Source organism: Bombina bombina, chromosome 4, assembly GCF_027579735.1.
Source record: "Bombina bombina isolate aBomBom1 chromosome 4, aBomBom1.pri, whole genome shotgun sequence".
NCBI classification, from domain to species: Eukaryota; Metazoa; Chordata; class Amphibia; order Anura; family Bombinatoridae; genus Bombina; species Bombina bombina.
Window position 1 is genome coordinate 414,609,224 of NC_069502.1, and position 27,946 is coordinate 414,637,169.

The 27,946-nt window shown below is 34.4% G+C and overlaps 1 protein-coding gene across 4 annotated transcripts in view; it reads right to left on the reverse strand.

The window, feature by feature from the left end:
• Positions 1-873: 873 nt before the first annotated feature.
• Positions 874-27,946, reverse strand: part of PLAAT1 (phospholipase A and acyltransferase 1) — a 717,153-nt gene continuing 690,080 nt past the window's right edge. For all 4 annotated transcript variants that reach the window (XM_053710223.1, XM_053710221.1, XM_053710225.1 and 1 more), the window contains 3 exons: positions 22,708-22,843; positions 18,363-18,631; positions 874-1,212 (listed from right to left, as the gene is read on the reverse strand). In XM_053710223.1, the coding sequence (XP_053566198.1) occupies positions 1,114-1,212; positions 18,363-18,631; positions 22,708-22,843 (504 nt within the window). In that variant the 3' untranslated portion in view covers positions 874-1,113. The remainder of the gene's footprint in view (positions 1,213-18,362; positions 18,632-22,707; positions 22,844-27,946) is intronic.

Genomic DNA, 27,946 nt, shown 5'->3' on the forward strand with positions numbered 1-27,946 from the left:
TTTTGTAAAATATATATCTATACCTATATACTATGTGAAGAACATTGTAATGTAAACTATTTACAGTAAATACAGAGTAAAACACATTAGAACATGTTAAAATTGATTGAAAATGATTTGTCCTGTTTTAATGTATTTGAGTGGAAAGGGCTCCAAATTATATATATATATATATATATATATATATATATATATATATATATATATCCACATGTGTATATGTGTTTATATGTGCATATATGTATGTAAATACACATAAAACACATGTATATACACATATATACACACACAGATATATACACACATTATATCCCTTTCCATTCAAACACCTTGTCATATACCATATACCTTTTATCCCTAATAAAATATTTTTAATAATATTTATAGCATTCATTGTAAATATTAGTGTAACGTTTTATTTTAATGTATTTCTGTTGTGTTTTCTGTTGTGTTTGGTGCATAGTTTTGTTTGTAACTCTTGCTCTTTACGCTAGGTCTCCACTCGTGCTAACTTGATGCTCGCAAATTTAGATTGCGCTTGAGCTAACACGTTTACTTTCACCTTAAATTAGTGAAGGCTCGATATTGGTTATCGTGACGTGCGCTGACAACAGCAGGCCACTTCTGGCCCTAAATATTCTATTAAATATTTAATAAACTCATATATCTACATCAAATATTCGGGAAGGGTGCTTTAATGCTATCCAGGTCGTATTTTATCTTTCTTCTGTGAAATCACTACATCAGTTGAAAAGTAATATTTTTTCGTTAAATACCTCTGAACATCCCATTAATATATTCTGATAAAACAAAGTAGAAACATTGCAAATTATTTCAGAAGATGATGTACAAAGTATTCAAGGATGCCAATAATGTTGTGGTATACATTCATTTTTATATTACTTGACAAAGTTCCATTTCATTGTGAGATATAGTTGCACTCTACATAAATAGCACACTTACAATCCCACAGTGGATCTTATAAAATCCCATCTTAGTTATAAAGTTTACCATATTCTGAATAGAAACCACATTTTCACTCAGTTAAAAGCATTTTGCTAAAATTCCCTTTTTTAATTCCAAAAATTAATGTGATAAACTTGTTCAGTGATTTTAATGTCCGTGTCTGGATTTGTTTGGAAATATACCAAGAAGTGAGAATGCTCCAGCTGCGGCCGTAACAAAACCAATAGCACTGATTGCTTTATTGGCCTGCAAAAGAAAGAATAGGAAATGGTTGAGCTAACAAAATATGGTCATTCCTATAACCAAGTTAAAATATATGTTTCTAATGATATTTTTCTTAACACTAAAATTATTATTTTTATATTGTAATGCATCAGAAGATTACCCAGCAATTGACAATTGGAAAGCACTAAATAGAACTCATCAGTATTTATCAATCAAAACTCCCAGTTTAAATGTATGTTTATATATTTTTTTTAAATATTCAAATGACAAATTCATGTAAAACTAAGCACTTCACATTCCAGCTATACACATAAATGGACATTAAAGAGATGATTTTCATGTAAAGTATTTTAAAATATATTAATGCATTTTCCCCAAGGCAGAACATAGAGTGATCTGAGATGTCATCGCAGAAAATGCAGCATGTCTGCAGAAAGAACAGGAACTGTTAGCACTAACTTTTCAGCGCTGCTCCACATTAGGCTGTTCTTTTTAAACAGAGCTGTTCTCTGGCTGCATTGTATAAGTTTTCCTTAACACAGTGCATTCAGAGCAAAGTGCTGTTTGAAGACAACAATCAAATATGCAATAGTGCTGCAAAGCAGCAGCGCATTGCTTGTTGTCTGGCACTGAGATTTTTGCAAGCTCGTTCCCTAGCTTTTCACAGTCTGCAAAGCTGTTTTTCTCTGAATGTAAGATGTTCGTATGAGCAATGCACCTTTTTTATTACTACATTTCTATGTTAAACTAAGAGAAAAGGAAACAAATTAATTCAAGAGACATTTTACTATTACTTTTTTGTCTGCAGCTAATTTGTAATGCAATTTTCAACTACTGCACTAGATTATACAACTTTTAAATATTGCTTTATTCTCCAGTTAACCAACACATTGCAATTGATCTGGTGCTTTAGTGTAACTGACAAATTTACTATTTTATTTTATTTAAAAATGACCTGCAGAAAAGTTTTCACTAAAAAAATCTCATCGCAGAAAGTGAAAAAAAGTTCTGTCTCTGGGTGCATTTTATATTACATTCATTTTCCCTTGCTCAATAAAAAAACGTTTTGTTTTATGCTTTTATGGTGTTTAGATAGCAAACTGTCCCTAAGGGTCAATGTTCAACAGATTTTCTTTTATGTTCAATATCAATAGCTGTAATCTAACTTGCAAAAAACTATTTTTTAACTAATTATTTGTGTGTTGCTCTTTTTTAAAAGAAGCCATTGCACAAATAAAAACAAATAGTCAGCATTCGCTGTCAGCATTTATCATTGTGAACTGCTGGTCTTAGGACCGCTGCTTAACTTCCGCTTCAGGCGGAACTGAAGCGGCGTGGGTCAGAAGCAGCATCCGCTGCTTCATTAATCGACCCCTATAAGTTAAAGTGATTTGAGATAGCACATTTTATTTAAAGTCCAAAATAATTTTAAAAATATAATTGATTTTGATAATATTCCCAGACAGTCAAACCATGTAAAATAATTTGCTGTAAAGATAACATGATATGATAAGAAATTTAGATATTTGTTCATGGATTGCACGTGGGAGCAACAGTGATAAAAACAGCACTATGAGAAAAATTCTACACCATGAGACCTATCTCCTTTCTAAATGTTTATAAAGATAGAAGCAGAAGTTTGATATTACCTCCTAAAATTTCCCATAGGCTTTCTAGGATGATGAGGTATGAAAACTTGTGGACTGTGGCTCACCAATATTTTGTGAGCAGGGCAGAAGTGGGTGGAGCAGGGTTGTGAGCGACGTGTGTCATGTGCAGAGATTGTTGTGGGCAGCATAAGGCATGCACCGCTGCAGCTTTATTGCAGTATCTTGTAGTATTCATAGAGATTTTTACTTGTAACTTAATCAGAAGTTGTGGCACAATTAGTGATTATCGAGTAACTTTTTGAGCACACATATGTTAATATATGTAGCAATCTTTATATGGAACATTAGAAATCAATAGAATAAGTACTGAATTCAGCAGCAAAACTGAGTCTACATTATATTAACAAGACATTAAGAATATCTATCTCAGCCGACCTATTACTCATAGGACTTTATAAGTAAAGTAAATTTAAGTAGCGCTGAATGAGAAAAATGTGACTATCAGCACTTTGCTAATAATCAGGTTTAAACGAACCAGCTATAAAACATTAAAGTTCAGCACAACAGTAAAGAAATACATTGTTGTTTCAAGAAATATACTAGGCAAAATCCTGAGCATATATAGATAGCAGTCACAATAGTCTAATTTCACAGTCTGTTAATATATCCAACGACTATCTCTGTACATTCAAACAGAAATTGCTATAATAGTAGATTTAGCTCATTAACATAAGCTAAGAACAACATCTACTCTATATCTATACTAATACTGCATATATATTTCCTTTCAATCAAGCAGTAATATTAGATTTGCTAAATCCAAATCCCAATATATGCATCAAGACAGAATACAAACCAGACTTCGCTGCTTATAATCTTAGAGTAGTTCCTACAAAAATTGCATAACTGTGTACTCACTCACAGAATATCCAATAAGACCACCTAATTTGTGACCTAGACCACAAGTTCAGGAACAACAGATTTATTATTCTACAAGAAAATCAGATTCCTACTGATCCCTACAGATATCTCTGACTTAAGATATATTAATAAACGTTCAATGTAAACGACAACCACTATATTCAAATAAAGAATATTGGATTACCTAAAATCCGACCAAATCCTGTGTTTTTAAACATTGTATATATGTGAATTGTGTGTAAGCTTTTTGTTTTTGTTTTAAATTAACAAATAAAGGTTATATTTTAAATATCCCCAAGCACTCTTTCTCCCAAGATATCCAGTCTCTGCCCAATTTTGCCACCCGTGAATAAGGGGAAGAGTGCTACCCAGGTGTACAAATCTTCAATCCTAGGATTGATTTTGAGTGGTTCAGTATACAAGTACACAGCACCTCAGCCAAGTTGTTATTAACACAGAATTATAGATACAAACCTAGACAGACTGTATCTATAAACTCAGAGATTAATAGGCTACCCTAATTCCTAACCCTTAGCAGTGCCATTAGTACTTTCGTTTTTTCTTTGCTGAATTTTCTGCCTAGCCCACTAGGTGACACTAATAGAGCACGCATTTGTGAATAATATACACTAAAAATATGGCAAATAAATTGGAACAGGACAGGATAACTAGAAACAATAAACGTTTAACAGACTTCCAAGAGGTCTTTAACGAAACACAGCCAGTAAATACAGAACCAACACCAGATAGACTAGACCAACTACTACGTGAACTTCATAAAAACCTTTACAAGCAAGATAAAGTTTGGTGGAATCACCATTTCTTTGATAAGTATCTTGAACGAAAATTGATCCCCAGAGGACTCAGAATACAACTCTTCCCAGCATTTGAGTTTAAGCAAAAAGAACTAACTATAGAATGGGAAGAAGCTCTGTCTGAGTGCTCTAATAAATTGATGAACATCCTTATCAAACACGACACTGCAGAATATGATAGATTAGAAGAACTAATAAAATCTCAAAATGAACAATTGAAACAATTTGAGACACTTAAAGATTTTGAAACCTCCTACAAAAAATACCAAAAAGAATTAGACAGATACGAGGCAGAAATTAAACAAACTAAGATGGGGAAATTAAACAGAGACGTGGAAGATTTTCAAAATAATAGGGTATACAAATGGAAAAGAAAATTTAACTCTAACACCTCTACAAACCGTCAAAGAGTAACAATCATACAAAGTGACACAGAAACAGAAGGTGAAGAATCTGATAACCCTATAGATGAACCAACCCCTGAGAGATCTGTCAATTCAGTCCCAGTACAATCGGAAAATAGAAAAAGGAAAGGTTTTTTAGAGGAAGGTACCAATATAAACCCAGACCCACCAGAAGAGGTAGGGGGGGCAAACAAAAAAGCAACAAGAACCAGAAGCATCAGAGAAACCAGGCACAACAACAATCCCTACAAAAGGAGCCCCAGTCCTTTCTCCAAAATCAAAATGAAACAATGAAAGTATTAAATCTATCTAATAAAATGCTGTCTGAAGACCATGTATCTTTACTTGCCAAAGGTCTATCCTTTTGCCCAAGTACCACACTCGATAAATTCGAGAACATAAAGGACATACAATTATATCTAAGAAAATTATTGTTACGCAAACAATATGCAGATGTAAAAAATCAGAATGACCCAGGCACAGAGTGGACTATAGAAGACCTAAAAATATTACAAGACCTGGAAGATCTATTAAAAGAAAATGAAATACAGGACAGTACAAATTGGCGAAACAATCTAACCAATAAATCTAAGTATATACCCAAATCGTCCACTAGCCCAAGTATCCAAATTTTCAATAATATTGTCTGCAAAGAAATATCTAACTTACAAGTTAAATCACCTTTACCGAATTTAACTAAAGGAGAAAAACGTGCTTTAGCCGAAATTCAAAAGTGGGATGATGTAATAGTCCGCCAGGCGGACAAAGGCGGCAATATTGTCCTTTGGCCTACAGAGAGGTATTTAAAAGAGGCGAATACACAGCTAACTAATGAAACCTGTTACAAAAAACTGTGGAGCAATCCAACAGAACAATTTCTCACACAATATAAAGAACTCATTACTCAAGCTAAGATGAACAATATTATCAGTGAAAAAGAGAAAAAATTCTTGACTGTGAATCATCCAAAAGTAGCCACCTTTTACCTGATCCCAAAGGTACATAAAAATGCCAAACATCCACCCGGCCGTCCCATAGTATCAGGCAATGAAAACTTGACAGAGAAAGCTAGTAAATATATTGACCAGCGATTAAGGGAATTCCTAACAGAAATACCTTCATATATAAAAGATACTATGGAGACACTTCAGCACTTACAAGACATCCAATTAGGAGCCACATCTTGGCTTGTCACCGCAGATGTTGAGGCCCTTTATACTAGCATTCAACATGAGCTAGGACTAGAAGCAGTTCAATACTATTTGAATTTAGGAACAGAAGAGGACGAAAATCACAATAATTTTGTGATGAAATTACTAGAATTTGTACTAAAGAAGAACTATTTCATTTTCAACAATCAATTCTATCTGCAGACAAGGGGGACAGCGATGGGGACAGCTTGTGCACCCACTTACGCCAACCTATTCCTGGGTTGGTGGGAGCACAATACTGTCTTCACTGATGAGAATGATGAGTTTACTCAACATATCCCCCTCTGGCTAAGATACATAGATGACATCTTACTAATCTGGGAAGGACCCAAAGAAAAACTGGACATATTCCTAAAGAGTTTAAACCAGAATACCATGAATATCAAATTAACTTATGAATCCAGCCAAACAGAAATCTCCTTTCTAGATTTGAGAATTTTTAAAAAAAGTAATGGCATGTTGGGGACAGACTTGTACAGAAAGAAAACAGCAACCAATACTATTCTATATAATACAAGTGCACATGCCCCAAGTACAATCAAATCCCTCCCCACTGGAGAATTTCTGCGGGTCAAAAGAAATTGTTCAGAACCAGATTTATATAAAATCAGAGCTCAAGAAACAACAGATCGGCTTAGCCAGAGGGGGTACAGTAAATCTTTGATCAAAAAGGCAAAGAACAAGGCAAGAAAAACAGAACGTGAGAAGTTATTGAAACCTAAGATTCGCACAAATGACAGCAAAACCAGATTAATATTAACCTATAATGCACAAAGCAAGGATGTAATCGAAATAATTAACAAACACTGGCACATTTTGCAAGCAGATAATACTTTGGGTCAGTTCATAGGACCCAAAGTAGATATCAGTTATCGACGCACAAAAAACCTAAAAGACTTAGTAAGCCCCAGCCACTATACTCACAAAAAGAAAACTACGGCTGGCAGCATACAAACTGGCTCCTACCCTTGTGGAAATTGCATCAGTTGTAAATTTTTGAAAAAAACAACAACTATCACGGACAGATTTGATAAAAAGCATCCAATCAAATCTTTTATCAACTGTAATACCACTGGAGTGATCTATGTCCTACAATGTCAATGTTCAAAAATCTATGTAGGAATGACAACACGCAAATTACGCACGAGGGTACAGGAACATGTGCGCAATATCCGAAATGCAGCCAAAGATTTAAAGAACAAGAAGACCATTTCATCAGTAGCCCATCACTTTTACAAATTCCATCAAGGCAAACCAGAAGGGCTAAAATGTTGTGGTATACAAAAAGTCAACTTTGGAATCAGAGGAGGAGACAAAGAAACAAGCTTGCTCCAACACGAAAGTAGATGGATATATCTACTTAACTCTATACAACCCAATGGCCTTAATGAGCACAATAATTACTTTTCATATTTATAAATATGAATAAAAAGTCAAATCTTAGTAAATAATAAAACAAGATTAACAATCAAGACTAGAATTCTCAAGCACCAAAAATAATTCACAAATCTTAATTAATTCTACACTCACATCTCCACTGGCACATCTGCCACAGAGTTATCACTTACTAGACACTAAATTAACAGTTACTTACAATGTCACTAAACTATTTTATCATCCTCACTTCTTATAAGAGCACGTACTTATAGCTTGTTCTCACTAAACAATATCATTTATGAATGTTCACATCTTCACACTATTAGCACTATTAGATACTCAGACACACTAGCATTTGAAAAGATTCAAAATATCATTGAGAAGCATCATCTCTATTCATTCATTATCACCAACCCCAAAAATGTCACAACACAATTGCACTGAAATATATTAAGATTGAAATATAGTACATCGATATACAAGTAGATACTATCCTTACACTTATAAGGTGCACCTATATATACAGTAATAAAAGTACACAACTTATTATTTAAATAAATACATATATATGACAACTTGTCATAATATGTCAATACAGCCGTAATTACAAAAACAATCTCACTAGAATTTCTTATTCATCACTATTTATTTTATTTTGTCACACACCATCATTAGTGTCATTATACTGAAGGCTAAAATGACTAGCTTACATCAGTATATCTATTTACGTTTAAATTTATCAATATTATTATATCCCATCGGGGTTAACTAGGCTAATAACAAGGCTAATATTATATGAAAAGCTCAAAAACATATATTGATTTTTAAACTCTCTCTCTAGAAAAATTCCTTATAAGTAACTTGTTCTTTGCCATATACTCTGTATCCAAGTTACAACTGGATACTATCTGTCATCATCAAAAATCAGTACTTGCAATCAGTACAAACAACATACAATCAACCAAATAAATTCTCATTCTTTATATACACTTTTAGCTCATAAGATCTCACGGTACAAATAACATAATAAACGGATTATAATTGTACTTATGTCCTACGAACCTTCATTCATACAGATTCAAAAGAATACACATAGTAAGACTGAGAAAAGATTTTCTTCCAATCGTATCCAACTGTACATATGTACAAGTCATTTTGCACCGAGTGATAGGTTCCCTGCAACGGACCTCTTGATTTGTCAAAAGAACAACCAATAGGAGAACGAGTGCGAGCCAATAAAAAGACACAAACCCGGCCGCGCCGTACCCTTTGAAAAAGCCACGTTAGTGGCGAAACATGTTAGGGAAACGATTGTTGTGAATGCCTCCTAACAACTTTTTTAACTAGCAGGACATTTGGTCCTTATTGTAAATAACAGTATTATGTTTGTGGGTTGTTAACATTTAGACTACAGCTTAGAATTTCTTAAACAAGGCTCTACCTAGTACCGTGGACTTTACACGAGTAATCGGCAGTTGCGGCAAGGCGGCAATACAAGTATATCAGTACTAAAATCGGGGATTTAGATACAATACCCCAATATTTAATAAGTTACAAATACCGAAAACGCCAAACCGCAAGCCGTGCCTGTACAAACTTAGAAATATACTCAGAGATTACCGGTAGAAAAAAAGTATATAGATATTAACAAAAACAAAATACTAGATTTACTATAAGTATCAGAACGAATCTCTCTTACCGCTGCAGCTTTATTGCAGTATCTTGTAGTATTCATAGAGATTTTTACTTGTAACTTAATCAGAAGTTGTGGCACAATTAGTGATTATCGAGTAACTTTTTGAGCACACATATGTTAATATATGTAGCAATCTTTATATGGAACATTAGAAATCAATAGAATAAGTACTGAATTCAGCAGCAAAACTGAGTCTACATTATATTAACAAGACATTAAGAATATCTATCTCAGCCGACCTATTACTCATAGGACTTTATAAGTAAAGTAAATTTAAGTAGCGCTGAATGAGAAAAATGTGACTATCAGCACTTTGCTAATAATCAGGTTTAAACGAACCAGCTATAAAACATTAAAGTTCAGCACAACAGTAAAGAAATACATTGTTGTTTCAAGAAATATACTAGGCAAAATCCTGAGCATATATAGATAGCAGTCACAATAGTCTAATTTCACAGTCTGTTAATATATCCAACGACTATCTCTGTACATTCAAACAGAAATTGCTATAATAGTAGATTTAGCTCATTAACATAAGCTAAGAACAACATCTACTCTATATCTATACTAATACTGCATATATATTTCCTTTCAATCAAGCAGTAATATTAGATTTGCTAAATCCAAATCCCAATATATGCATCAAGACAGAATACAAACCAGACTTCGCTGCTTATAATCTTAGAGTAGTTCCTATAAAAATTGCATAACTGTGTACTCACTCACAGAATATCCAATAAGACCACCTAATTTGTGACCTAGACCACAAGTTCAGGAACAACAGATTTATTATTCTACAAGAAAATCAGATTCCTACTGATCCCTACAGATATCTCTGACTTAAGATATATTAATAAACGTTCAATGTAAACGACAACCACTATATTCAAATAAAGAATATTGGATTACCTAAAATCCGACCAAATCCTGTGTTTTTAAACATTGTATATATGTGAATTGTGTGTAAGCTTTTTGTTTTTGTTTTAAATTAACAAATAAAGGTTATATTTTAAATATCCCCAAGCACTCTTTCTCCCAAGATATCCAGTCTCTGCCCAATTTTGCCACCCGTGAATAAGGGGAAGAGTGCTACCCAGGTGTACAAATCTTCAATCCTAGGATTGATTTTGAGTGGTTCAGCATAAGGCATGTCCTTGGTGGACCTGGGGCAGAACCAGAAAATCAAAACTCTGGGTAGGTGCAGCAAGAAGCAGGCCAGACATCCAACCATATGACAATCCAGCAGCATTCAGGATGGTTTCTGTAATGTTTTCTAAGTATCCTCAAATAATTGTATATATATATCAAATTTAAATATCTAAAAAATGTCATTATTTCATTATTTATTTTGTATCCGTTGCTGCAATTTAAATTGGAAAATTGTGGTTTTTGCAAACAACCTTACGGCAAGATTACAAGTTGCACGGCAAATCTGTTTTTCACAGTTGCGAAAACACTACGCACGTTCTGGCTTTTTTGCATCTGGGGTTGCACAGATATTACAAGTTGCAAAATAACTTATTTTCTGCGCATTAACCTGCGTAATCCCAAATTGTGTACACGTTCACGCATTCCCTTATAGAAGTCAATGGAGAAGACAAATAGAAATAACAAAACACTTAAACCCCAATCTGTTGCGCAAAGTCCATGACGTATTCTCCTCGAAAATTCTACATGAAAATGCAAATATTTCATATTGCGAAAATGTTTTCATAACGGAATATGTTCTATTTATTTATAAATAAATATTTCTCTATATATGAAATGATTTGTGGACTAATATAATAATTTAGCACTCTATGCCCAGACTTAGGAGTGGTACAAGTTAGAGAAAAATTAAAATATAACCTTTATTAAAGTTTCCATTAAAAACTGTAAACAATTATACACACAACACAGAAATTTAAAAAAACTCAAAGTGAAGCTGTCTTAATCACTGTTGTATATTGAGGACACAAAGTAGATGCCTAAATATATGTCATGCAATGTGTCATTACCAATATGGCAGTTTGGGATATAAAGATCTCCTATGCCCTCATGTAACTAGAGGGTGCCTATTATAGATAGTATCAGGTGGAAAGCTGCAGCTTTCTGTAAATACTAGAATTACTAATCGTTGAATTGTGGGTCTAAATTCAATCTGTGATTCATTCAATGATATAAATATAGTGAATAGTAGTATATTGTGGTACTTATATTAGGATCACACAGATGGTTATAGAATTCTGGGTTACCCCTGGCTGTATTGGTACAAGAGTTGATATTAATGTGTTGATCACATGAGTCAATGGTGTAAGGTACCCTGTTAAATAATCCTAGTTGTAGCAGGTATTTTAGTGTATTGATATATTAAGGGAGAGATAATTCTACTCCTTACTGCAGGGTTATGATTTAAATAATTAAGATAGATAACTACTATGCATTCCTTAATTAACAATGTCGGTCCCTCGAATGGGAAAGTATTATGAGCAAAGGTAGTGTATCTATGATCACTTTTGGGGTCAGATCCAGTATCTAGAATCTCACAGGTTATTGTGTAATCTTGAACCACTGTCACCATGCCCTATATGTATAAAGAGATCACTTGATCAATACAGAAATTCATGATTTCCTCATTAAATGCTGTCTCTATATATGCAGTATGTGGTACTGGTTCAATATCAACCTGTATTAGCAGTTGTTAATCGTTGCCAGTATGCAATATAAGTCAGCAGAGATCATAAGTTAAGTACACGAGTTAATGATTCTCTCTTTGAATTTATACTATTTGTGTGCATACACTTATTCTATTGTCCGCATACAATACATAAGATTGTGGCTGGGGAGTACACAGTGTCTATCACATTCAATTCAGAATATGGATCTGATAATAATTAATTTGAATATTGGTGATCTGAATATACACTTTGATGGTAGCTTCTATATATAGTATATTACATTTCTTACAGAGTAACACAGATTGTATAACTAGTGTGTGGAAAGTTAGTCATATGTATGTGTGTGGTTTAAATGCTATCCGATTGGAGAGCATATCATTTTAAATCATTTATATTACGAAATCTTTCCATCACAGAAGCTAAATTAGATAGGGTTAATATTATTTCGTGTTTCTCTGATCTCTCAAGTGGGAGATATAGATTATACTTGTTTATTGAGCTCCATTGGATACAATGTATGTTTCAAAACAGTGTTTGTTACTGGTTTATTGTACCCGGATGAGGGTTACATGCACGCCGTGTGTCAATGATATATTTGTTTGTATAATATCAATGATTATAGTAACATAGTGTGTGCCCAACTCTTATGTATAGTATTGTTTCACTGATTAAACTTTAATTCAAGTATCTGATATAATTTTTATTTATTAATGTTTATACTCGGTTTTCCACAAACGGTATGAACTCGAATAGCATCTATTATTGTTGCGTTATTATCTTTGAGGTGTACACTTGTAAATTAAGACTATCCTTAATTTACCAACTTAGCGTTATCCATATAGTTGAGAAAAAGGTAATATATCTAATTTCGCAACCGCAAGTGCTTATACGTTATAAGTTGAGTAACTGTTAGGTGCCTCCAGTGTAACAGATTTAAACTGTGATCAATACCGGTTAGTTATACCCGGATGTAGGTTGTCTCTGAGCCGTCTAAATATAATAGCGGAGTTTATCCACTATTTAAAGATTACAGTATAATAGCCCGGCATGTCCCCACTTAGTATCTGTAGTGCTATTTGCACTTTGTTAATATTAAGTACACCTCTTGTCCATATTATTGGTACTATATTTGCAAACTAGATTGCCCACATATGTTTTGGAACGAAGTTCCAGTTGTAATGCTGTTATGCTTTAATCATTGCGGTATCTAGTTGTAAATTACGATTAACTTAAATCTAGTAACATGGCGTTACCCACTCGGTTAGAAGGGAAATTACACCTGAGTACACCACCGCTAGTATTGCTAGGTTCTATGTTGAATAACTATTATTAATGTTTTGTGCATAGGAGCATACTGGGATGCAGCTTCACTTTGACTATATAAAAGGCGTCTGTCACTACTGACGCGTTTCGCCCGTACAGGGCTTTCTCAAAGCCCTGTACGAGCGAAACGCGTCAGTAGTGACAGACGCCTTTTATATAGTCAAAGTGAAGCTGCATCCCAGTATGCTCCTATGCGCAAAAACATAATTTATGTAAGAACTTACCTGATAAATTCATTTCTTTCATATTAGCAAGAGTCCATGAGCTAGTGACGTATGGGATATACATTCCTACCAGGAGGGGCAAAGTTTCCCAAACCTCAAAATGCCTATAAATACACCCCTCACCACACCCACAAATCAGTTTAACGAATAGCCAAGAAGTGGGGTGATAAGAAAAAAGTGCGAAAGCATAAAAAATAAGGAATTGGAATAATTGTGCTTTATACAAAAAAATCATAACCACCACAAAAAAGGGTGGGCCTCATGGACTCTTGCTAATATGAAAGAAATTAATTTATCAGGTAAGTTCTTACATAAATTATGTTTTCTTTCATGTAATTAGCAAGAGTCCATGAGCTAGTGACGTATGGGATAATTAATACCCAAGATGTGGATCTTCCACGCAAGAGTCACTAGAGAGGGAGGGATAAAAATAAAGACAGCCAATTCCGCTGAAAATAATCCACACCCAAAATAAAGTTTAAATCTTATAATGAAAAAAACTGAAATTATAAGCAGAAGAATCAAACTGAAACAGCTGCCTGAAGTACTTTTCTACCAAAAACTGCTTCAGAAGAAGAAAACACATCAAAATGGTAGAATTTAGTAAAAGTATGCAAAGAAGACCAAGTTGCTGCTTTGCAAATCTGATCAACCGAAGCTTCATTCCTAAACGCCCAGGAAATAGAAACTGACCTAGTAGAATGAGCTGTAATCTTTTGAGGCGGAGTTTTACCCGACTCAACATAAGCATGATGAATTAAAGATTTCAACCAAGATGCCAAAGAAATGGCAGAGGCCTTCTGACCTTTCCTAGAACCGGCAAAGATAACAAATAGACTAGAAGTCTTTCGGAAATTTTTAGTAGCTTCAACATAATATTTCAAAGCTCTAACTACATCCAAAGAATGCAAAGATCTCTCCTTAGAATTCTTAGGATTAGGACACAATGAAGGAACCACAATTTCTCTACTAATGTTGTTAGAATTCACAACCATAGGTAAAAATTTAAAAGAAGTTCGCATCACCGCCTTATCCTGATGAAAAATCAGAAAAGGAGATTCACAAACTGATTTGTGGGTGTGGTGAGGGGTGTATTTATAGGCATTTTGAGGTTTGGGAAACTTTGCCCCTCCTGGTAGGAATGTATATCCCATACGTCACTAGCTCATGGACTCTTGCTAATTACATGAAAGAAACATTAATAATAGTTATTCAACATAGAACCTAGCACTAGCGGTGGTGTACTCAGGTGTAATTTCCCTTCTAACCGAGTGGGTAACGCCATGTTACTAGATTTAAGTTAATCGTAATTTACAACTAGATACCGCAATGATTAAAGCATAACAGCATTACAAATGGAACTTAGTTCCAAAACATATTTGGGCAATCTAGTTTGCAAATATAGTACCAATAATATGGACAAGAGGTGTACTTAAAGGGACAGTCTACACCAAAAATGTTCTTATTTAAAAAGATAGATAATCCCTTTATTACCCATTCCCCATTTTTGCATAACCAACACAGTAATATTAATATACTTTTTACCTCTGTGATAACCTTGTATCTAAGCCTTTGCAGACAGCCTCCTTATCTAAGTGCCTTTGACAGACATGCAGTGTAGTCAATCAGTGAAGACTCCTAAATAACTTCACGGGAGTGAGCACAATGTTATCTATATGACACATGTGAACTAGCACAGTCAAACTGTGAAAAACTTTCAAAATGCTCTGAGCTAGGAGGCGGTTTTCAACTGTTTAGAAATCAGTTTGAGCCTAGCTAGGTTTAGCTTTTTAAAAATACCACCAAGGGAACAAAGTAAATTTGATGATAAAAGTAAATAGGAAAGTTGTTTAAAATTGCGTGCCCTATCTGAATCATGAAAGTTTAGTTTTGACTTTACTGTCCCTTTAATATTAACAAAGTGCAAATAGCACTACAGATACTAAGTGGGGACATGCCGGGCTATTATACTGTAATCTTTAAATAGTGGATAAACTCCGCTATTATATTTAGACGGCTCAGAGACAACCCACATCCGGGTATAACTAACCGGTATCGATCACAGTTTAAATCTGTTACACTGGAAGCACCTAACAGTTACTCAACTTATAACGTATAAGCACTTGTGGTTGCGAAATTAGATATATTACCTTTTTCTCAACTATATGGAAAACGCTAAGTTGGTAAATTTAGGATAGTCTTAATTTACAAGTGTACACCTCAAAGATAATAACGCAACAATAATAGATGCTATTTGAGTTCATACCATTTGTGGAAAACCGAGTATAAACATTAATAAATAAAAATTATATCAGATACTTGAATTAAAGTTTAATCAGTGAAACAAAACTATACATAAGAGTTGGGCACACACTATGTTACTATAATCATTGATATTATACAAACAAATATATCATTGACACACGGCGTGCATGTAACCCTCATCCGGGTACAATAAACCAGTAACAAACACTGTTTTGAAACATATATTGTATCCAATGGAGCTCAATAAACAAGTATAATCTATATCTCCCACTTGAGGGATCAGAGAAACACAAAATAATATTAACCCTATCTAATTTAGCTTCCGTGATGGAAAGATTTCGTAATATATATTATTTAAAATGATATGCTCTCCAATCGGATAGCATTTAAACCACACACATACATATGACTAAATTTCCACACACTAGTTATACAATCTGTGTTACTCTATAAGAAATGTAATATACTATATATAGAAGCTACCATCTAAGTGTATATTCAGATCACCAATATGCAAATTAGTTATTATCAGATCCATATTCTGAATTGAATGTGATAGACACTGTGTACTCCCCAGCCACAATCTTATGTATTGTATGCGGACAATAGAATAAGTGTATGCACACAAATAGTATAAATTCAACGAGAGAATCATTAACTCGTGTACTTAACTTATGATCTCTGCTGACTTATATTGCATACTGGCAACGATTAACAACTGCTAATACAGGTTGATATTGAACCAGTACCACATACTGCATATATAGAGACAGCATTTAATGAGGAAATCATGAATTTCTGTATTGATCAAGTGATCTCTTTATACATATAGGGCATGGTGACAGTGGTTCAAGATTACACAATAACCTGTGAGATTCTAGATACTGGATCTGACCCCAAAAGTGATCATAGATACACTACCTTTGCTCATAATACTTTCCCATTCGAGGGACCGACATTGTTAATTAAGGAATGCATAGTAGTTATCTATCTTAAGTATTTAAATCATAACCCTGCAGTAAGGAGTAGAATTATCTCTCCCTTAATATATCAATACACTAAAATACCTGCTACAACTAGGATTATTTAACAGGGTACCTTACACCATTGACTCATGTGATCAACACATTAATATCAACTCTTGTACCAATACAGCCAGGGGTAACCCAGAATTCTATAACCATCTGTGTGATCCTAATATAAGTACCACAATATACTACTATTCACTATATTTATATCATTGAATGAATCACAGATTGAATTTAGACTCACAATTCAACGATTAGTAATTCTAGTATTTACAGAAAGCTGCAGCTTTCCACCTGATACTATCTATAATAGGCACCCTCTAGTTACATGAGGGCATAGGAGATCTTTATATCCCAAACTGCCATATTGGTAATGACACATTGCATGACATATATTTAGGCATCTACTTTGTGTCCTCAATATACAACAGTGATTAAGACAGCTTCACTTTGAGTTTTTTTAAATTTCTGTGTTGTGTGTATAATTGTTTACAGTTTTTAATGGAAACTTTAATAAAGGTTATATTTTAATTTTTCTCTAACTTGTACCACTCCTAAGTCTGGGCATAGAGTGCTAGATGTGCATACTTTTCCCAGTGGTAAGTGTCTATACTTCCACTACTAGAATTTGATTCGATTTATGCACAGCACCAACTCACCTGTATCACTTCCAATCCAAAGTGTAAAAGACTTAGAAATACACTCAGGAGGAAAACTATAGTGAGGATCGCCTTAATAGTGCCATTGTTAAAATTGTTTCTTTGTAATATAATAATTTATTGAGATATGAATATATATATATACTGTATATGTCTTGATATCTCGAGATCTATATGCGAATATCTCAAAGAAAAGCCTTCTGAGATATTGCTAAATGTGCATAAGTGTAATGTGAAATCTTTTAATATCTCCAAAGTTAAACATATCTCTATACATATAAATCCATGTTTCTCTATGTATGTGTATGTATGTCAATGTAAAATCCCTGTGCCAGCTTTTTTTTCTAACACCTGAGATCTCCTTTCTTTTAGCCCTTATAACTTTTATGTGCAATATTTTTATAAATATTTTTATTAGACAGAGTTAATATGAGTGTAAGAGTATTTTGTAATGTATTTTTAAAGTGTTTTGTGAAACTTTTATGTTGCGGAAAACTTAACTTATGTTGTGCGCACAATCGTGATTTCTCAAAACTTGTAATACCTACGCAATGGAAATTGATTGCGAAAAGACCATATCGCACACGGAAAACTGATACCGCGCGACTTGTAATCTTGCCCTTAGAGAGGCTGTAGTGCATTTCTTGGAATTTATCTTTACCCTTTAACCTGATGCACAGTGATTGTTATGGCTGCAAGAGAGAACAAAAATAGCCCCCATATATAATTTAGTAGAGGTATACTTAACCATTAATGCACGTGTGTATTACACAAAAGTGTTTAATATTAATTACATATCTAAATGTGGAAATTAAGTATATATTTGTAGTATTCACTTATTTATCCAGAGACAGTATCACTCTGATATACTTTATTAACTAATATTTTTATTGAATAATAGCTGTCTTATATACCTTATATAAACATGTATCACATTGGGTAGTATACAGTATATATTAATTTAAAGAACCCATTCATTACCTGTTCAGAAACACCTTCCCCATAGCGAAGCAGTGTAACAAAATGTTCACAGTTATTTCCTAATATATCATAGCATACTTCTTGGCCAATGAGAATTTCTGCCCGCTGGATGATTTCCTCTGCAGGTAGAGGGCTATATTTATCATCATATTTATTGTTGACTTTGTAAGTATCATTTCCAACCACATCCTTTAAGAGCTGCATTTTGACGAGGGCCTTCCTGCTGAAGACAGACTTGGCACTTGAGAAAGAAGCAGCGGTTGTCTCCTCTATAAATAAGTCAAACAAAAGAGAGTGCTTTGCTTTTATTTCCATTTGATACAAAAAAAGCATTAATACAAGCTCAAACAATAAAATAATACTGAAGAGAACCTTTAAGAAAACCAAGTACAACCTAATTCACACACTAATTCAAAGGTATGTGCTGGTGAATTGGGCTGTGTATCAAGTTGAAAATACAATCAACTATTTGGTTTTATATATTCCACTCTAAATCATTATTGTGATATGTAAAACAATTCAGCTTATTTGATATTATTACACAGTCTGCATATTATTATTAGCTCAAACCATTCCCTAATAAGTAATCTATCCCTGAGTAAAGCATGAGATATTGTGCATTGTTTTAAATATTCCTCTATCTATTCTAGCTCAGTCAACAATGTTACCTTTATTATACTTGTTAACTAATGTAATCAGTTTTTTTTGCCCTAAATAAGCAAAGCATTGAGAGGCTTCTCAATTGGGGTACATTTCACCAAGCCATACATTACGATATGAGACATATTTACTATGTTTCAGCTGAAGTAAAGAAAAAAGAAAGAGACCCTTTTAACAGTGAGGGCTAGATTATTAGTGCAGCTATATTTATCGCATTACAGGTTGAAAGTAAAAAGTTTTCACGCTAACCAAAAAGCAGAAATTAGAAAATCATGACCGTGCGAACGTCATTCCCCCATAGACTTCAATGAAGCATAAAAAGTGGAGAAAAAAACTAACACCCAATAGGAGGCACACCCAATTGCGTTATCTCAAGTGCGCTAACTTGACATGAAATATTAATGTTCTTCACATAGCAGATTATGTTCTCTTTATTCTTAATTAGTCATATATATATGATGGTATTTTGGTACAATATCTATACCTTTATATATAAATACGATTATATATAGGTATAGATATATACAGATATATATAGGAATATCTATTATAAAACAGTTTGAACATATTTCCCTATGTGAATAACATTGGAATGTGAAATATTTACAGTACATAAATATGATTTTTTATATTTTCAGCTACTTAACCCCTTAATGACCACAGCACTTTTCCATTTTCTGTCCGTTTGGGACCAAGGCTATTTTTACATTTTTGCGGTGTTTGTGTTTAGCTGTAATTTTCCTCTTACTCATTTACTGTACCCACACATATTATATACCGTTTTTCTCACCATTAAATGGACTTTCAAAATCATCTACCATTATTTTCATCATATCTTATAATTTGCTATAACAAAATATGATGAAAAAAATAAAAAAACACACTTTTTCTAACTTTGACCCCCAAAATATGTTACACATCTACAACCACCAAAAAACACCCATGCTAAATAGTTTCTAAATTTTGTCCTGAGTTTAGAAATACCCAATGTTTACACATTCTTTGCTTTTTTTGCAAGTTATATGGCAATAAATACAAGTAGCACTTTGCTATTTCCAAACCACTTTTTTCAAAATTAGCGCTAGTTACATTGGAACACTGATATCTGTCAGGAATCCCTGAATATCCCTTGACATGTATATATTTTTTTTAGAAGACATCCCAAAGTATTGATCTAGACCCATTTTGGCATATTTCATGCCACCATTTCACCGCCAAATGCGATCAATTAAAAAAAATTGTTCACTTTTTCACAATTTTTTTCACAAACTTTAGGTTTCTCACTGAAATTATTTACAAACAACTTATGTAATTATGGCATAAATGGTTGTAAATGCTTTTCTGGGATCCCCTTTGTTTATAAATAGCAGACATATATGACTTTGGCTTTGGTTTTTGGTAATTAGAAGGCTGCTAAATGCCACTGCGCACCCACGTGTATTATGCCCAGCAGTGAATGGGTTAATTAGAGAGCATGTAGGGAGCTTCTAGGGTTAATTTTAGCTTCAGTGTAGTGTAGTAGACAACCCCAAGTATTGATCTAGGCCCATTTTGTTATATTTCATACCACCATTTCACCGCCAAATGTGATCAAATTAAAAAAAACGTTACATTTTTCACAATTTTAGGTTTCTCACTGAAATTATTTTCAAACCGCTTGTGCAATTATGGCACAAATGGTTGTAAATGCTTCTCTGGGATCCCCTTTGTTCAGAAATAGCAGACATATATGGCTTTGGCGTTGCTTTTTGGTAATTAGAAGGCCGCTAAATGCTGCTGCGCATCACATGTGTATTATGGCTAGCAGTGAAGGGGTTAATTAGGTAGTTTGTAGGGAGCTTGCAGGGTTAATTTTAGCTTTAGTGTAGAGATCAGCCTCCCACCTGACACATCACACCCCCTGATCCCTCCCAAACAGCTCCCTTCCCTCCCCCACCCCACATTGTCCCCGCCATCTTAAGTACTGGCAGAAAGTCTGCCAGTACTAAAATAAAAGGTATCTTTAAATATTTTTTAATTTTTTTTTAGCATATTTACATATGCTGCTATGTAGGTTCCCCCCTTAGCACCCAACCTCTGTGACCCCCCCCAAAACAGCTCTCTAACCCTTGTCCCCTACGCCTTATTGGGGGCCATCTTGGGTACTGGCAGCTGTCTGCCAGTACCCAGTTTGCAAAACAAATTGGTTTTTATTGATTTATTTTTGCTTTTTTTTCTGTGGTGTAGCTTCCCCCCCCCACAGACCAACACCCCACCCCCTAACCAATCTTTTTAAAAATATAATCTATTCCCCCCCTTTTTCCCACTTCTAACAAAAATATTTCTGTAGTGTAGCAGTTCTCACCCGCTCCCTCCCCATGCACGCGCTGCCTCCCCGTGCACGTGCGCATCCGTGCGCGCCCCCGTTCATCCCCGCCCACGATCCCGCCCCCCTCCGCATCACAAGGGCCATCGATGGCCGCCACCCGGCTCCCACACACCATCGAGCATAGCCATCAATGTCCGGTGCAGAGAGGGCCACAGAGTGGCTCTCTCCGCATCGGATGGCTAAAAAAGGTTATTGCAGGATGCCTCGATATCGAGGCATCACTGCAATAACCGGAAAGCAGCTGGAAGCGAGCAGGATCACTTCCAGCTGCTTTCCAGAAAGAGGACGTGCAGGGTACGTCCTCAGGCATTAATTGTCCTCTGTCGTTAAGGGGTTAAAGGGACACTGAACCCAAATTTTTTCTTTCATGATTCAGATAGAGCATGCAAGTTTAAGCAACTATCTAATTTACTCCTATTATCAATTTTTCTTCGTTCTCTTGCTTTCTTTATTTGAAAAAGAAGGCATCTAAGCTATTTTTTGGTTTAGGACCATGGAAAGCACTTGTTTATTGGTGGGTGAATTTATCCACCAATCAGCAAGAATAACACAGTGAGTTCACCAAAAATGGGCCGGCATCTAAACTTACATTTCAAATAAAGATACCAAGAGAATGAAGAAAAATTGGGTTCAGTGTCCCTTTAACTACAAAGGGCTCCAATGTACTTACACATATATCTATATATGTATACATATGCATTTATGTGCTTATATGTGTACATATGTCTGCAAATACATATATATACTCATATAAATACATATGTACACATACAGTATATATATATATATATATATATATATATATATATATATATATATATGTATATATATATATATATATATATATATATACATACACATATACATATTTACACATGTATATGTATGTATCTCTACCTTAAAGTCCTTTGCCTCTCTTTTTTTTCTATCACCTGAGATCTCATATCTTTGAGCACTTATAACTTTTTACTGCAATTTTTTAAATAATTTTTATTAGTGTTATTATGAGTGTAACTGTACATTTAAAAAACGTTTTATTCGAGCATAACAGTTACCCGAGGTCTGAAGTCGCCCTATCTCAACGCATGTTAATTTATTTAATTTGTGCTTGAGTTAACACGTTTACTTTCAACTTGTAATACACGCACTACTTCCGACATGGGCAAACACTGAAAATAAACCCATTTTTGATTTCTCACAACAATTAGCTTGTCACTCGTAATCTAGCCATGTGTTAGGTATACAAAGCATATCAACCAAACGGCAGAATTATGGTGAAAGCTGTAACATATTAGCAAGCAATAAGTGGTTCTTTACCTAGTGGAGCAACATTTATTACATAACCATCTCCAAGATAAAGGGCCCAGTGCTGATAAGCTGGTCGAAATATCTCAATCAAGTCCCCAGGTTGGAGATTTGCAGGTATTTCCTCATTATTTATTTCACTAGCCATCTGCAGGGAAATGAAAAAAAAAAGTAGTTACTCATCTAATCATATTTCACCAACTTGTACTTTTATGTTTTTATTTAGAATTAAGATAGATAGATAGATAGACATAAATACATACAAAATGTATACGTGTATATATATATATATATATATATATATATATATATATATATATATATATATATTAGAGTTGCACTGATACCATTTTTTTAAGACCGAGTACAAGTACCGATACTTGTTTTCAAATACTCGCCGATACCAATTACCGATACTTTTTTTTTTTTTATGTCATGTGACAGTTAACCAAGCACAATACAGACTAATTATTTAAGATTCCTTCTTTATAATTATGAAGGACTGTAACTTAAAAGACATTATGAAATAATAAAACAGTTTTATTTGTCATAAAGTTCACAGAACATGTTTATAAAAAAAAATATTACAATAAAATATATTAATAATAACAACAAATAACAAATATAAAATCACAACCAACAAAAAGTGCAATACAGTAAAAAATAGAAAAATAGTAAAAATAGAACAGTGCACTGTTTAATCATGGGGAACAACACTATGGGCTAAATTACATTTGACTGGTAAGTTTTACCAATGCTATGCTAAAGTCTATGGAGTTGGAAATGTGAACAAAGCATTGATAAAGCTTACCAATCAAATGTAATCTAAATCTAGTCCTATAATTGCAGGATGAGTGTTCATTGGAATTAACTTAATTTTTGCCATGAGTACTCTTCCTGCAATTATATAAGCTGACCTATGGATGTTCCTCAGAGTACAGTATGTTTTGAACATCATTGTGCAAGATGAGAACTAGCAGTAAAAAAGGCAATTTGGCAATTAGAATAATTTTTCAAAAGTTAGTGGCAAGTTCTTTTTAAGGAACAGAACAGAAGCCTCTCTGCATGTTCAGCTATAAGTCTGTTTTTGCTATCAGTAAGGAGGTTTGACTCTAAGTTGAACAGTCTTTCACTTTCCACACTACTGCATGGGGCAGAAAGATATTTTTGGACCATTTTAGCCAGAGCTGGAAATCTCAGTTTATTAACTGACCAGTACTTCAGGGGTTTGTCTGAACGAGGTACAGTGATCTCTCCTACAATAATACAAATAACAGCAATTTGTATTGGCAGAACAGTAGTAAACCATTTTTAGTTTAGTGTCCACTTCAGCTTAAAATGAAATGGGAACATGCAGTTTGAAAAAACTCCACAAGATATCATATGGGTAGGAAGTGGAGGTATCGGTATAAGTATCGGTGCATTTGCACGAGTACAAGTACTCATGCAAATACTTGGTATCGGTACTGATACCGATACTAGTATCGGTGTAACCCTAATATATATATATATATATATATATATACAGCAGGTATTGGCAGGTGCACTCTCACTAACACTTTAGTTCCAAATGCCAGGGTGCTAGAATATGGTCTTGACAATACTGGATTTATTCAGTGACGTTTCGGGGAATACACCCCTTCATCAGACCGGGTCTGATGAAGGGGTGTATTCCCTGAAACGTCACTGAATAAATCCAGTATTGTCAAGACCAGTGAGTGCTGTCTCCTGATTTCCATATATATATATATATATATATATATATATATATATATATATATATACATATATATACATATATATACATATATACAGTATATATATATCAATCAAAGAGTGGTCCCCTTTAAACACAACTGAAGGAGCAATGAAAGTGTAGAATAGAAGCACCATACTGCTATGACGGTATATAATAAAACATACGTTTTATTGAAAAAGTCCATACCTCTAGCACTGCTAAAAAGAGGACGTGGGAGGGGATAGTTTTATACGTTCTATGGATACACAATGCCTGTCATTCATTTTCATTACCACATAATAAACAGAAAAATACTATCTACTTCAGTATCTGTTTCATGCACGGCAGCTCGGTTAGACTCACTTAGGGAACGTTATATTATTAGTTGCCAAATGAACTAGTGAAGTTATGCAGATGTTGATACAGCTAAAAGGGACTGAATGGGAAGTGTTCAATGATAGTATAGTATAATATCCTGTTACTATAGACAAAAAGAAATCCCTGAAATGATACAGCGCTAATCATGAAATGACTTAGCATTATTAAGTACACTAAAAATAGATGTATAAATAAATGAATTGTATCATCATATAGTGTTAGATAATGCCCAGCAATATTAGCAATTCATATGGAAAAAACAAGAATTATAATCCTATCTCCTATGTAATTTAGAAGAGGTGTTTTTTAACAGATTGGAACTAGAGAAACAGTGCTTATGATCTATAAGGAGCCGAAATACTGGGTCACATTGACCGTATGGGACCTATGTACCCTGATAAAGGTCAATGTCCCATCTAGAATTTATGCCCCTCAAAAAAGTAGTGAAAAGTAGAGCCCTCCTCCTCCAATACAAATTTGTTTTGTTTAGTCTGTTATGTATATGTAACTTACCACAAATCTTTATCAATTTATATTTTTACTTTTTTACCCAGCATTAGAGAATTTGGTGGAGTTATACAAATAAAATGATAACAACAATAACATTTAGGAAAAGTTATTTGAACTTACTGTTTGAGTCGTCTCATAAAAGATAAAAATACATGCAACTTGGTTAAAAAAAAGAACTGCATAAAGAATAGTGGATTGGCACATCCACCATGACCATAAAAGATGGGTACAGCTAGAGCACTTAATCTCTGGGGTCTCCCACCTAGGCAGGGTGTGTTGGAGTTTGGAGAAAACACACTACAAAAAGATACAAGGCTCCCCATTAGTTAGAGAAACTTATGAAGTATGGGAATGTGTACTCTCTAAAACCACATATATTTCCTCCAAACCATCCCCTCTCACTTCACTCATAGTAAATGGACAATTTACAATAGGCCATAGCGTCCTGACAAATTTAGCAGACTCAAACATTCGTGACTTCCCAATTTATAGGATAACAACAGAAGACAGGATCCTCTCCCAAAGCGAGTTGCTAGACAAAGGTTACACCTACTTCCACAACTGGTTTAACTACCACAGAGTTAACCGATTTATCCTATCGCACGAACAGAGCAGAAACATGGTTAGACCACTAACAAATTTCGAAGCGCTATGCCTCCGTGATCCCCCGATATCCCACACTCTATCGTTGATCTATAAATTGCTAACAACTAACTCCCCTGGCTACGTCCCACAATATCTTGAGAAATGGAAAGATGATTTAGGAATCATAATCCTTCCCCAAACTGGCGCAACAATTTTTCAAAACATTACAAAAACATCAATTTCGCTCTCCATAATTGAATTAAACTTAAAGATATTACACCGTTGGTACCTTACGCCAAGGAAAATTCACCGCCTATATCCCCATAGGTCAGACCGTTGTTGGAGATGCGGCCACGGAGGTAGCAACTTGGCCCACATGTGGTGGTGGTGTAACACAATTCAAACATTTTGGAGACTAGCAATTACCGAAATAGAGTTGATACTAGAGACTCAGTTTCCTCTGGACCCACTGATGTGGTTGCTATGCAACCCTCCTAAAATAAAACACAAACCCCATAAAAAGCTATTTAATGTGTTAACGAATAGCATTAAATTCCTAATAGCAAAAAATTGGAAAAGTAGGTTGGCTCCAACAATAGCGATGTGGTCTCGTAGGGTATCGGAACTCCTAGAACTGGAGGAATATTTCTATATGAAAAATGATAAAATCGACGTGTACGCGGAAATGCTCGCCACTTGGGAAGACTACCTCAAAAATCACAATCAAAATTTAGACACTCAGTCAGGTTAATATCCACAATCCACTACACATAGATAGGAAGGCCTATCATTCAAGGGTATTTGCACCCCTCATCTCGATTTAGATATATATGCGACGTTTGAGAATCCATAACTTGGTGGTGAGTGACAATGGCAATAGATAATACTTTATCTTTTGCGGCATCCTTACTGTGACGGGTTAGTCAGCACTCTTCTCTTTCTCTTTTGCTTTTCTCTTTTTTCCTCTCCTTTCTTTTCCCTTTCGCTTTCTTTTACTCCCCCTTTCCTTCTTACACCCTATATAAAGTTAATAATATCTTATTGGATTTACACAACAAAAGAGGAAAGGTTAACTTTTATTCTATTGATTAACACTTGTTAAATACAAAATGTAACTGACAACTGTATTCATCCTGATGGGAGCTGCGTCTCCCAGACTGTAAACTTTAAGATGTGTTTTCTTTCTGTCAGCTTTATAATTTTTTTCAATAAAGTCAGTTTTCAAAAAAATAAAAAAATAAAAGAACTGCATATGTTTCTACAAGTGTAAAAAATGAAATTGTATAATTAAAATGTAAAATGTATTATGTATATTACTTTTAGGAATTTAAGTAAAATACATACTGTAAGTCATACGAAAAGATCTTACAAAATGATCCTAGCTGAACAGCTGAGCAATATAGAGAAAGCTTTATCTGGGCATAGACTGCTCATTTCAAAACAGCACATAATAAAGACAATGGGGCATATTTATCAAAGTGCAAGCAGACATAATACGATGTAACGTATCATATCCGCTGCACATCAATAAATGCCGACAGCATACGCTGTCGGCATTTATCATTGCACAAGCAGTTCACCAGAACTGCTTGTGCAATACCGCCCCCTGCAGATTTGCGGCCAAACAGCCGCTAGCAGGGGGTGTCAATCAATCCGATCATATTTGATTGGGATGATTTCTGTTTGCGGCCTCAGAGCAGGCGGACAAGTTATGGAGCAGCGGTCTTTAGGCTCGCCGCAAACAAGAAGCATCAAGCTCAATAGCTTAAGATGTATTATTCTGGAAAATGGAGGGATACATACTGGATATATTATTTAAACACTATAAAACCATATGGATTACATCAAAATATTGACATTGCAGCTTTTATTTAAAATGAATCCCACTAATATCCTATTGTATGTACTCGTACTTTTTAAATATCTGCTGTCATACTAATAGATTTATAAAACCAAATTTCATTATTGGATATGGAAAAAGAATTAGGTACAGGTATACCCCGCTCATACAGCGGGTTAGGGACCGGAGCCCCACTGTAA